The 12,871-nt window shown below is 46.8% G+C and overlaps 1 protein-coding gene across 1 annotated transcript in view; it reads left to right on the plus strand.

Annotated features, from left to right (window-relative positions):
* LOC127581517 (EMI domain-containing protein 1-like) overlaps positions 1 to 10,576 on the plus strand; it is a 60,620-nt gene extending 50,044 nt beyond the window's left edge. Inside the window, exons 7-8 of the mRNA XM_052035975.1 lie at positions 5,914 to 5,998; positions 10,177 to 10,576. Coding sequence (XP_051891935.1) covers positions 5,914 to 5,998; positions 10,177 to 10,256 — 165 coding nt within the window. The 3' untranslated portion in view covers positions 10,257 to 10,576. The remainder of the gene's footprint in view (positions 1 to 5,913; positions 5,999 to 10,176) is intronic.
* Positions 10,577 to 12,871: the final 2,295 nt, after the last annotated feature.

Consider the following 12,871-nt stretch of genomic DNA (forward strand, 5'->3'; position numbering starts at 1 on the left):
GCACCTACCACTCTAAAACAAAACTTACCCCTGACATCCCCCCATACCTTCCTCCAGTCACCTTAACATTATGCCCCCTTATGTTAGCCATTGTCACCCTGAGAAAAAGTCTCTGACTGTTCACTTGATCTATGCCTCTTATCATCTTGTACACCTCTATCAAGTCACCTCTCATCCTCCTTCTCTCCAAAGAGAAAAGCCCCAGCTCATTCAACCTATCCTCATAAGACATGCTCTCCAATCCAGGCAGCGTCCTGGTAAACCTCCTCTGCATCCTTCCTAAAGCTTCCACATCCTTCCTATAATGAGGTGACCAGAAGTGAACACAAAACTCCAAGTGTGGTCTAACCAGAGTTGTTATAGAGCTGCAACATTACCTCACGGCTCTTGAACTCTACCCCTGACTAACGAAGGCCAACACACCTTCTTAATAATCTTACTGATCTGAACTGGATTGTTTTTTATTGGATCTATGGACGTGGACCCCAAGATCCCTCTGTTCCTCCACACTGCTAAGAGTCCTGCCATTAACCTTGTATTCTGCCTTCAAATTCTGTCTTCCAAAGTGTATCACTTCTCACTTTTCCAGGTTGAAATCCATCTGCCATTTCTCAGCCCAGCTCTGCATCCTATCAATGTCCTGTTGTAACCCACAGCAACCTTCTACACTATCCACAACACCATCAACCTTCGTATCATCTGCAAACTTACTAACCCACCCTTCCATATCCTCATCCAAGTCATTTATAAAAATCAAAGAGCAGGGGTCCCAGAACAGATCCCTGTGGAACACCACTGGTCACCGACCTCCAGGCAGAATACTCTCCATCTGCAACCACCCTCTATCTTCTATGGGCGAATCAATTCTGAATCCACACAACGAAAGTTTCCCTGGATCCCATGCCTCCTGACTTTCTGAATGAGCCTTCCATGAGGAACCTTATCAAACACCTTACTAAAATCCATGTACACCACATCCACTGCTCTACCCTCATCAATGTATTTTGTCACATCCTTAAACAATTCAGTCAGGCTTGTGAGGCATAACTTGCCCCTCACAAAGCCATGCTGACTGTCCCTAATCAGCCTATGCTTCTCTAAATGCCCATAAATCCTGTCTCTAAGAATCTTCTCCAGTAATTTGCCCACCACTGAAGTAAGACTCACTGGTCTGTAATTCCCAGGGTTATCCCTATTCCCTTTCTTGAACAAAGGAACAACATTTGCCACTCTGCAATCACCTGGAACTACCCTGTGGCCAGTGAGGACACAAAGATCAACACCAAAGGTGCTGCAATATCTTCCCTCATTTCTTATAATAACCTTGGATATATCCTGTCCGGCCCCAGTGAATTATCTATCCTAATGTTTTTCGAAAGTTCCAGCACATCCTCTTTCCTCACGTCGACATGCTCTAGCGTATCAGTCTGTCGTACGCCATCTTCACAAACATCAAGGTCTTTCTCACTGGTAAATACTGAAGCAAAATATTCATCAAGGACCTCCCCTACCTCTTCCGACTCCAGGCACATGTTTCCTCTTTTATCCTGATCACTCTAGTTATCTTCCTATTCTTCACATACATGTAGAACACCTTGGGGTTTTCCTTAATCCTACTTGCCAAGGCCTTCTCATGCCCCCTTCTAGCTCTCCTAAGTCCATTCTTTAACTCCTTCCTGGCTACCTTACAACTCTCCAGAGCCCTGATGATCCTTGCTTTCTAAACCTTAGGTAAGCTTCTTTCTTCCTCTTCACTAGATATTCTACATCTCTTGTCAACCATGGTTCCTTCACTTTACCATCCTTACCCTGCCTCAATGGGACAAACCTATCCAGAACTCTATGCAAGTACTCCCTAAACAACCTCCACATTTCCACTGTGCACTTGCTCATTGCCTAGTACCAGGTCCAGTATGGCCTCTCCTCTAGTCGGCCTGTCCACATACAGTGTCAGGAATCCTTCCTAGACACTACTAACAAACTCTGCCCCATCTATCCCCTTTACACTAAGGGGGTGCCAATCAATATTAGGGAAGTTGAAATCACCCATGACAACAACCTTGTTATTTTTGCACCTTTCCAAAATCTGCCTCCGGATCTGTTCCTCAGCATCTCTGCTGCTATTAGGGGGTCTGTAGAATACTCCCAATAGAGTGATCACTCCCTTCCTGTTTCTGACTTCCACCCACACTGACTCAATAGACGATCCCTCCAGGACATCCTCCCTTTCTACAGCTGTGATACTGTCCCTGATCAGCAAAGCCGCTCCCCCACCTCTTTTACCTCCGTCCCTGTCCTTTTTGAAACATCTAAACCCCGGAATATCCAGCAGCCATTTCCACCCTTGTGACAGCCAAGTCTCTGTAATGGGCATCACGTCATAGTTCCACATACTGACCACGCTCTAATTCATTAGCCTTGTTCCTGATACTTCTCACATTAAAGTAGACACACTTCAGCCCATCCAGCTGACTGCAATGTTGCCCTTTCAACTGCCTGTCCTTCCTCTCAGTCTTTCTACACTCTGCATCTACTTGTACACTAAATGAACCAAGCACTGACCTATCATTCTGGTTCCCACCCCCTTCACAAACTAGTTTAAACCCTCCCCAACAGTTCTAGCAAACCTGCCCACAAGAACATTTGTCTCCCTCTAGTTCAGGTGTAACCCGTCCCTTTTGTACAGGCCATACCTTCCCCAGAAGAGATCCCAATGACCAACAATCCTGCCCCCTGCACCAATCCTGCCCCCTGCCCCCTGCACCAATTTCTCAGCCACGCATTCATCTGCCAGATCATCCTATTCTTACCCTCACTGGCGCGTGGCACAGGCAGCAATCCAGAGATTACTACCCTTGAGGTCCTGCTTTTCAGCTTCCTACCCAACTCCCTGTATTCCCTCTTCAGGACCTCATCTCTTTTCCTACCTATGTCATTGGTACTAATATGTACCACGACCTCTGGCTGTTCACCCTCCCCCTTCAAAGTGCTGTGGACCCGATCTGAGACGTCCCTGATCCTGGCATCAGGGAGGCAACGTACCATCCGGGAGTCTCTTTCACATCCACAGAATCTCCTGTCTGCCCCCCTTACTATGGAATCCCCTATCACTACCACCCTCCTCTTCTCCCCCCTTCCCTTCTGCACCACACGACCAGGCTCAGTGCCAGAGACCTGGGCGCTGCGGCTTTCCCCAGGTAGGTCCCCGCACCCACCCCCCCCCAACAGTATCCAAAGCGGTCTACTTGTTATTGAGGGGAATGGCCACAGGGGTACTCCGCACTACCTGCCTATTCTCCGTCCTTCTCCTGACAGTCACCCAGCTCCCTGCCTCCTGCAGCTTCGGAGTGACTGTCTCCCTGTAGCTCTTACCTATGAACTCCTTGTTATCCCGTAGGAGCCAAAGGTCATCCAGCTGCAGCTCCAGTTCCCTAACATGGTCTGTAAGGAGCTGCAGCTTAACGAGCTTCTTTTGTCTCCTTCCCAATTGTGATGGGGGATCTTCAACCTGAAACTTTAACTCTGTTTCTCTTCCCACAGATGCAGCCTGGCCTGCTGAATGTTTCCATCATTTTCTGTTTTTGTTTTAGATTTCCAGCATCTGCAGTTCTTTTGATTTTCATGAGTTACTTTGCTACCAGTTGATAACACCTGTGTCTGTCCAGCTGAGATCAGCTGTCTCAGCCTAGGCCAGGGCCATGCAGAAAGTATTGTCAGACAGTGCGTGGGTCACTGAGCATCCCAGCTTCACCAGGGCCATTACTCACAAAGCTCCTTTCTGCCTTTCAGAAATTCCTCTGCCTTGACCAAAGGGAAGCTCTGGTGCCCACCTACCCTTGGGCCAGGGTTACCCATTCCCACCCCAAACATGTCATTTGCTCCAGATTCTAGCATCTGCAGTCTCTTGTATCTCCAAGCTTGTCCAATTCCACTTCTATCTCTATCCACCACCACTCAACCCCACCCCCGCCAACCCCACCTGCCCAACTCTGCCCTGGATATAACTACAGTTCCAAAGTTGTCTTGGTGACAGGAGGCAGAGGGTAGTGAGGGATGGAAGTCTGACTAGAAGTCTGTAACAAGTGGGATTGATGGTGGGACCTTTATTATATAAGTGACTTGGATGACAATCTAGGTTGTCTGTTTAGTAATTTTGCAGACATCACAAAGATTGGCAGAGTCTTAGATAGTGAAGAGGGTTGTCTAAGGACACAGCACGACAGAGATCAGCGGGAAAGTTGGGCGGAGTGGTGGCAGATGGAATTAATCTAGACAAGTGTGATTAATGCACTTTGGGAGATAATATTCTGGTAGGGCATACGGAGAAAATGCCAGGGACCTTGGGAGCGTTGACGTACAGAGAGACATTGACACATAAGCCCATAGCTCCTTGAACGTGCTGACGCCAGCGAATGCAGTGGAAAAGAAGGCATTCGTGGCCTGAGGCACTGAGTGGAGAAGTTGGGACATCACTTTGCAGCTGTACAAAACATTGGTTAGAACGCACTTGGAGTGTTGTGTGCAGTTCTGGTCACCACACCACAGGAAGGGTGTGGTGGTTATAGAGGGAGTGCAGGAGAGATTCACCAAATGTCACCCAGAGTGGAGGGCTGTGGCTATAGACATGTGGTTATAGGTTATGGGGCACATAGACAGGGGAGAGAGCCAGAGTCTTTTTCCCAGGGTGGGGGCATCTGGAACTGGTGGACGCATTTGAGGTGAAAGGGGAGACATTTAAAGAAGATCTGAGGGGTAAATTTATCACACAGAGGGTGGTGGGTATCTGGAACAAGCTGCCAGATATCACTTCGCCAAGCACCTTCGCTCCATCTGCCATGGCCATCTGGATCTTCCAGTTTAATTCTCCTTCCCATTCCCACACTGACATGTCGGTCCTCGGCCTCCTCTACTGGCAAGTTGAGGCTAAATGCAAATGAGAGGAACAGCACCTCCTATCCCGCTTGGGCAGTCTGCAACCTGGTGACGTCAACATTCAATTCTCCAGCTTCTGGTAGCTGCTCCCCCTCTGTCCTTTGCTCTTTTCTCTCCCCTCCTAATCCACCCGGCCCCCATCACTCCATCTCTTTCCCCTCCCTCACCCTCTCTGCCTGCCCATCACCCACACGCCCCTCCCACTGGTTCCCCTCCCCACGTCCCCCCCTTTATTCCAGGCTCCACCTTCCTCTCCAACCAGATTCCATCATCTTCAGCCTTCCGCCTATCACCTCCCGGCTTCTGACACTGTTCCCACTCTCGCCCTCCCTCACCTGTCTATCACCCCCCTCACCCGGCCTATCACCTGCTGGCTCTTGCTCCACCCCTTCCCCCAACCTCACCGTCTCCCCTCTGTCTTTCAGTCCAGATGAAGGGTCTTGACCCAAAACAGAAACCCCTGTCCATTTCCCTCCACAGATGCTGCCTGACCTGCTGAGTTCCTCCAGCCTTCTGTGTGTTGTTCCAGACTCAGCACCTGCAGTCTCCTGTGTCTCCTGCATGTTTCTATGAGTCTCTGGCTTGACTGAACACGCAGACCAGACTGGTCACAGAGATCCCATATTCTGCTTTAATCTGGATAAACACTTAGCTTTGTTAGACATTTTGTCACACCCAATTCACCTGAAATCTATAATTACTAAGAGTAAACAAATCCCTAAATTCTGCCAAGGTTGATTTTCATTTGGATGAAGTGAATGCTCCCCATCTCCTTCCGTACTAATGACAACCGCACGATGATCCATAAGTTGCCACTACATCAGAAATAGCAGCAGTGACAATTTTCAGTATTCAATATGTCAAATGTCCTTCACCCCTCACCTGCACTGGCAGCCCCACCCCAGGGCCCACCACCTATGGATAGATTCATTCCATCTTCTGACGGACCACTGCATTGCTTTCTTTGTTACATCTTGCCAGGGACAAGGGCTCCATCTGCTTCAGGAGACTTTGAAGACGTTAGCGGAGAGAGTTTTGACATTGGAACTTATGAATGGCATCCACGGTGAGTGGAGCACATTGGGTCACACGCGGTGAACTGTAACAGTGGGGGTTACCAGTGGGCCTGATGTTAGAGCAATTTGCAAAGTATCAACTAAACAGGAGGATCACAGACTAATCAACTGCCCGTCTCATTAACTCTGGCATAATTGCTCCTATTTCCTGTGATTTCTATTGCTTACTTCTAGTTAGTTGATTATGAAGCAGATAATTCCTTTAAGTTGCAGCTGTCCCTGTAGTTGTGCCATTACGTGCAGGGTTCAGGAGCATGACTCGACAGCTATAAATGTGTAGTGCTGCACTTCCAGGTCAGGATAGTGTCACTCAAAGGTGATGGAGTGGAGTGACATTACTCTTGTCTTTATTGTCATTAACGTCGTAACAATATTCAGCATCAGGAGCGTCAAGGTTTAAAATGGCTGGGCTCTCATGACCCACTGCAGCCTCTGCAAAAGAAACCAACAACCTATTTTAAGACTGAAACTTTTACCTCCCAAGGTGGTTGGCAGCCCCACAAAAACTGGGCAAAGGCTGGAGCCGTTCTGTTCTCCTCCACAGGGAGGGGGGACTGGAAGTGCCCACAGGAATCCACCACTCCAGTTGATGTCAGATGATGCACAGACAAGTGGGTGTGGATCTGACTCATGCATCATCCACTAGGGGTCCTGCCACATCAGGTGATCTGAGGACCTCAGTATCTGTGTGTTGACAGAGCAGTTACGGCTGCAAACAGGCTCCAAACTAAATCAGGAGGAATGAAGCGTTTTTAAAAATGCACTTCCCAGACATAATGGGACAGTCTTCTGCCTCCTTAACCTTTTGTCCGTCTTCTGACTCGGTTTGAAAGTAGATTGAAAGAATGTTGGAGGTGCACTCACATGATTGCATGCACTGACACACTCTGGTATCTCTATCCATTTTGCTACCCTGCACTATTGTCTTGTCCTTCTAACTTTCTAAATTACCCATCCTACGAACCCTTTCCATTAGACCCCCAACCAAAACTATTTAGTTTAGAATCTTATCTACTGCCAAGGTTTTTGCCTAGGGGAATCTTAGGAAGTTGTACAGAAAGGGCAAACTACCTGTCTGAAAGCACGCAACATTCGTAACAAAATGGGTGAATTGATGCCACAAATTAATGACCTAATGCCCCTTCCAGTGATGTGGTTGCTAGGTCACCTGGGTTGGAATTATATACCCCAGGATACCTGATAATGAAACTGGTATCACTGAAGTGGCCAGCTGGCCTTGAGAGGGCAGTGATGAACCTTTCCCTTGAAAACAAGAGCACAAGCAAATAAGGCCAGGAGTAAACCACCTCAAACCTGCCCCGTTGTTCAGTACGACCACGGCCAATCTATGCTGCCTCAACCTCTCTTCTGTGCCAGTTCCCCAAAACCCTCAATTCCAGAATCTTTCAAGTATTTATCCATCTTCACCTTAAATATATCTAATGATCTGTTGGCCTCCACCGCCCTCGGGGGCAGAGAGTTCCAGACTCACCCTATACTCTGAGGGAAGACATTTCTAAGCACCTCAGTTTTAAGTGACCGGCCCCTTATTTCGTACTTATGTCCTCCTGTTCTTGACTCTCGCTCCAGATGAAACATCCCAACATCTACCCTGCCAGGGCCCCCTTACGATCTACTATATTTGAATAAGGTCACCTCTCATTCTTCTGAACTGCAGGGGGTACAAAACTAAACTGTTCAGCCTCTCCTGTCAGGACAATCTTCTCATCCAAGGAATTCACCTGGTGCATCTCCTTTGGACCACCTCCTGTATCCTTTTTCAGGTAAGGGGACCAAAACTGTGCTCAGTGTTCCAGGCGTGTCCTCACCAACACCCCGCACAACTGCAATAAAACCTCCCTGTTCTTAAGTCCAACCCCTTTGCAATAAAGGCCAATGTACCATTTGTCTTCTTAACTACCTGTTGGACCTGCCTGCTAACTTTTTGTGACTCATGCATCAGAACACCGAGGTCCCTCTGAACTTCACTCATTTGCAGTCTCTCTCCATTTAGATAACAATTTACCTTTTGATTTCTCTTGCTGAAGTGCATGGCCTCACTTCTCCACATTACACTCCATTTGCCAGGTTTCCACTCAATCTATCTATGTCCTGTTGCAGAATTACAACACCCTCATCACAATATCCCCCTCCACCTATTTCAATATCATTAGCAAACTTGGAAACCTTATGTACTGTTCCTTCCTCCAGGTCATTAATGTAAATAGTAAACAATCGTGGGCCAAGAACCGACCCCGGACAACCCCACTGGTGACATCCCTCCAGCCTGAAAAGGACCCATTGATTTCAACTTTTTGTCTTCTATGTGCTAACACACTTCTTCCAGTACATTGGGCTCTTAATTTACGCACAGACCTTTTACGTGGCAGCTTGTCAAATGCCTTTTAGAAATTTAAACACTCGGGATCTACAGGTTCCCCTTTTATCAACTCTCCCTGTCACATCCTCAAAGAATTGCAGCAAATTTCTCAAACATGATTTACTTTTCATAAAACCAGGTTGACTTGGTTTGATTATATTCAACTTTTCCTCCAATAATTAGTTATTTCCTCTTTGATTATTGACTTTAACATCTTGCCAACTAACTGGCCAGCAGTTCCCTGCCTTCTGTTTTCCTCCTTTTTTGAACAAGGGAGTCGCATTGGCTGTTTTCCAATCTTCTGGTACCCTCCTGGAATTTGTGAGGTGCTTTCTCTGCTAATGCAGGACTTCTGTTTGCTCCTGATATATTGGATGTGAGGTTCACAGTTCTACCCCTGGTCGTTTAACCACAGGTTGACTGACAGCAGATCGAGGGGTGTGAGGATACAGAAGTTGAGTGGGAACATCCAGGGGGAAAGCGGTGGGAGTGAGTAGAAGTTGCAATCGTCATGACGAGGCAGGATGTAAACAACTCTATCTCTGCATGTCCTTTATGTACAAAAAGCCCAAGAATGGAGAGCAGGGCTGAGCTAGGTCTCTTCACGGTGAGCAAGGTTATTTACCTTGTGGAAATTCACAGAACAAGAGGGAGGGGGAACAGTCACATTGTCCTTGCCATTATCTGAAAAATTAGAGCACAGCCAATCCAAAGCCACTTCTTCACACAGAGGGCAGTGGGGATCAGGGACCCCACTCAACAAAGGCCCTTCGTGCAAATATCAGTTGGAATTTTCAAGGTGGAGATCAATGGATCCTTGGCAGAGACGGATGTTGGAGGATATGGATTGGGGATTGGGTAATTGGACATGACCAACCATGATATAGGTGAATGACAGAACATATTCAAGAGTTGAACAATGTCCTTCCCATTGGTGGAAGGAGACTTGAAAGGTTGAATGACCACCTGGTGTTCTTACTCTATTAATGAGGAGCTGAGGGAAAAAGAAACTATTTATTATATGAAGTAACAAACAATCTGCTGGAGGAACCCAGTGGGTCATACAGCATCTGTGGAGTGGGGGGGGGGGGGGGGGGAATTGTGGATGTTGTGGATTGAATTCCAGCAGATTGTTTCTTTGCTCCAGATTCCAGCATCTGCAGTCTCTTGTGTCTCCTGTTTATGACATGTTCCGGGGTGAGGGCTGTTTTCAGAAGTCACAATGCAGATGAAGGAAACCTTTACCTGTTCTGCTGTAGGCTGCTCCTGCACTTTCAAAATAAACTTCATTTAGACTGAGCATTGGTTGCGGAGAATAAATTCACGGAGAATGCAGAATGAGTGATTTTGCAATGGAAGTATTAAGTTGCAGCCAGCCATTCTCACTGAAGCCGGCCCAAAGTCAGGTAATGATTAGCGGCAGGCTTAGGGTTAGGCAGCTGGTCATGCTGCTGCCTCACAGCTCCCAGGGCTCACCCGTGCTGTCTGTGTGAGGTTTGCACGTTCCCTCAGTGACCACATGGGCTTCCCCTGGGTGCTCCAGCTTCTTCCCACATCCCAAGGACATACAGGTGGGTGGGTTAACTGACCGCTGCAAACTGAATCTAGGGTGTCGGTGAGTGGTAGCTTCTGAGGGGATTTGCTGGGAATGTGGGGAGACTACAATGTGTTCAGAGCAGGATTAGTGTAAACAGTGCTTGATGGCCAACGTGGACGTTGAAGGCCCTTTGTTTCCTTGCTGGATGACCTTGACTCTGAATTTCCTCAGTGCCGTCTTTTATTCCCCAGGTTCTGCCACGCCACTGGAGTCTGGATCTGGATCTGAAGCACTCTTTCCAAACATCCTGATCAAGAGGAAAGGAGAGTAGGTCCATACACTCTCTGCCCTGCTGTCAGGCCAGGGATGGAAAGAGAGAAGGGCAGGCAGCAGGGAGAGCCCGGGAACAGGCCAAGCTAATGGATTTCAGGCCCTCAGGGATGCCACATTGATTAGCCTGGCCTGGGACCATAGAAGCTCCATAAAAACTGATGCAAAATACCAAAACACAGCAGATGCTGGAAATCTGTAATGAAAACAGAAGACGTTAGCAACATTTAATGGGCCAGTCCTCATCTATTAAGGGAACAAATGAGTTCAGGTCAAGTATAGGATCTTAGTGTAGATGGGCAAAACGGTCAGCATGGACGCAGTGAGCTGAAGGGCCTGCTTCAGTGATGTACGACTCTGACTTCTGTCAAACATTCCGGTTCTGATGCTGGCTTTACCTATAAAACATGGCACCAGCTCTTCAGACGCGGCTGGACTGCATTTTCTGTTTTGCCATTGAGGTTTACAAGTCCCTGTGTGAGGTGGACGAGACGCAAAGTGTTCCCGAGCGTTCGACCTTAGTGTTGGCGGAAGGGAGGAGGTGTAGGTGAATGTGAAGGCAGCAAGGTTCTGTGTAGATAGCAGGCTGGCAGCTTGAAGTAAACTTCTCCCAAGTAAGATCCAAGTATCAATCACAAGGACAACATCCAGGCAATCAGATTTAATGATTCATTTGACATCCTAAGATTGAAGATGAATAAGAATTGCCCTGCTTTTTATGTATACAATAACATCAAACCTGCTTAGAATGTCTTCCTAATTCATCTAAAATATAAAGTAACTTTTCAAATTACTGCAGGAGAATTCTTACCCACAAATACAGGTGAAGGAGTGAATCAGTGTGAAAAGTCACCCCTTTTACCTCCTGAGGAATGTAGTAGTTTGGGGTCAAGTAGAGCAGAGGCTGATTCTTCAAATGTTGCCTGTTTACTTGTGCAGAGGTCACCCCTGCCCTCTGTGGAAACAGTGAAAGCTTCACGACAGTCAATATTGGTGGCTGCTGAGCTCGGAACAGTAATGAGCACCGCCAAATAATGAAACCACAAAGAGACTGAAATTCAACCCATGAGGATAGTTTGCAATGTTCAGCAAAAGGATTCAATTTCCCAAATCCAGCAAGTTGTATTTCTGCTCTTTGACCCTTGCGGCAGGAGAGGACAGGAATGAAGCAGAAACTGGTAGAAATACTCAGCAGCTTCCTCACCAGGTCTCCATTTTTATTTCAGATTTCCAGGGTTTTTTTCCCTTTCCGGCACAGGCAGGACCTGATTTTCCAAAACAAGACCAGGGATTAGTTGTCACTTACGTGGGGGGGTGGGAGACAACATTGCTGCCTCCTGTTTCACCGTCTCATAAACCACCACCTTGGCTTAGACACCTGAGCCTAACAGAATCAAACTTTCTCTATGAATCAGTTCCACTTAATAACTTGAGAGCTTTGATCAATTCCCCTTATCTTTTTAATCCCAGTGGAAACATCCATTGCTAATGTAATCTCTCCTTGCAAATCCATACCACATACTCTCCATGTCTGACATGTCCTTTGAGAAATAATAGCGTTTTTGAAAGCTGTAGCATAATTATTGATTATAAAGACCCGCATGTCATTAAATTTCGTTATTTCTATTCCTGTCTATGGTAGTTTAATGGTGAGTGCACCTGAACCCTGGAGTCTCTATGTACTTGTGCACTTTCATCATGTAGAAACTACTCTGTTGCATCTATTTTAGGTCCAAAGTGGAAAGCTCCACATTTGCTGACACTGAAATACTTCCGACAGTTGTGTGTATCTATTTAATCTATTCATTCTCCTAGTAATTTGGAGTTTCTAACTGCACTAGTGTCATTGGCAAACTCAAGTGTATGACTTTGTAAGACATTATCCATGTCATTTATGAATGAGGTCATATACACACTGCCCTCAGAGCAATCCCATCGCCCCATTCCCCCTCTCTTTGTAAACTGTTCTGTCTCACCTGCCCCTTTTACACACCAGCCACCTGTACCAGGGATAATCACAGGAGCTAGTTAACCTGCTAATCAGGACATCCTTGGGATGTGAGAGGAAAGCAGAGCACTGGAAGAAACCACGCAGTCACGGGGAGAATGTGTAAACTCCACACTGACAGCACCCGTGGTCAGAATCGAACCTGGGTCACTGGAGCTGTGAGACAGCTGCACCACCTGCCGTACTGTGCCATCAGAATAAGAAGAATAGTTGCAATCCCAGCACACATCCTGCCTGTCTGAATATTGCCCCATTATCTCTGCATCCAGCTCCTCCCCCACTTCCTAAAATAAAAAGGGAAATTGCTGGAAACACTCAGCAGGCCAGGCAGCATCTGTGGGGAGAGAGTCACCACTTCAGGTTGAAGAACAGCTGACACAGAAGCTGCCTGACCTGCTGAGTATTTCCAGCATTTTCTGGTTTTGTTTTAGATTTCCCATATCTGCAGGTTTTTTTTATTTTATTTCGTGTCTGGATCAATAGTCTGTCTTCAATTCCATCAAAAACATACAAACAAAAACAGTTAAATTAATCTGGCAGAACTTGTAAGAGTAATTTACACTTTCAGACATTCCTTTTGGGAAATAGAAGTTTCCTCTATAAATGTT

Source organism: Pristis pectinata, chromosome 21 (genome assembly GCF_009764475.1).
Source record: "Pristis pectinata isolate sPriPec2 chromosome 21, sPriPec2.1.pri, whole genome shotgun sequence".
In the NCBI taxonomy this organism is placed as follows: domain Eukaryota; kingdom Metazoa; phylum Chordata; class Chondrichthyes; order Rhinopristiformes; family Pristidae; genus Pristis; species Pristis pectinata.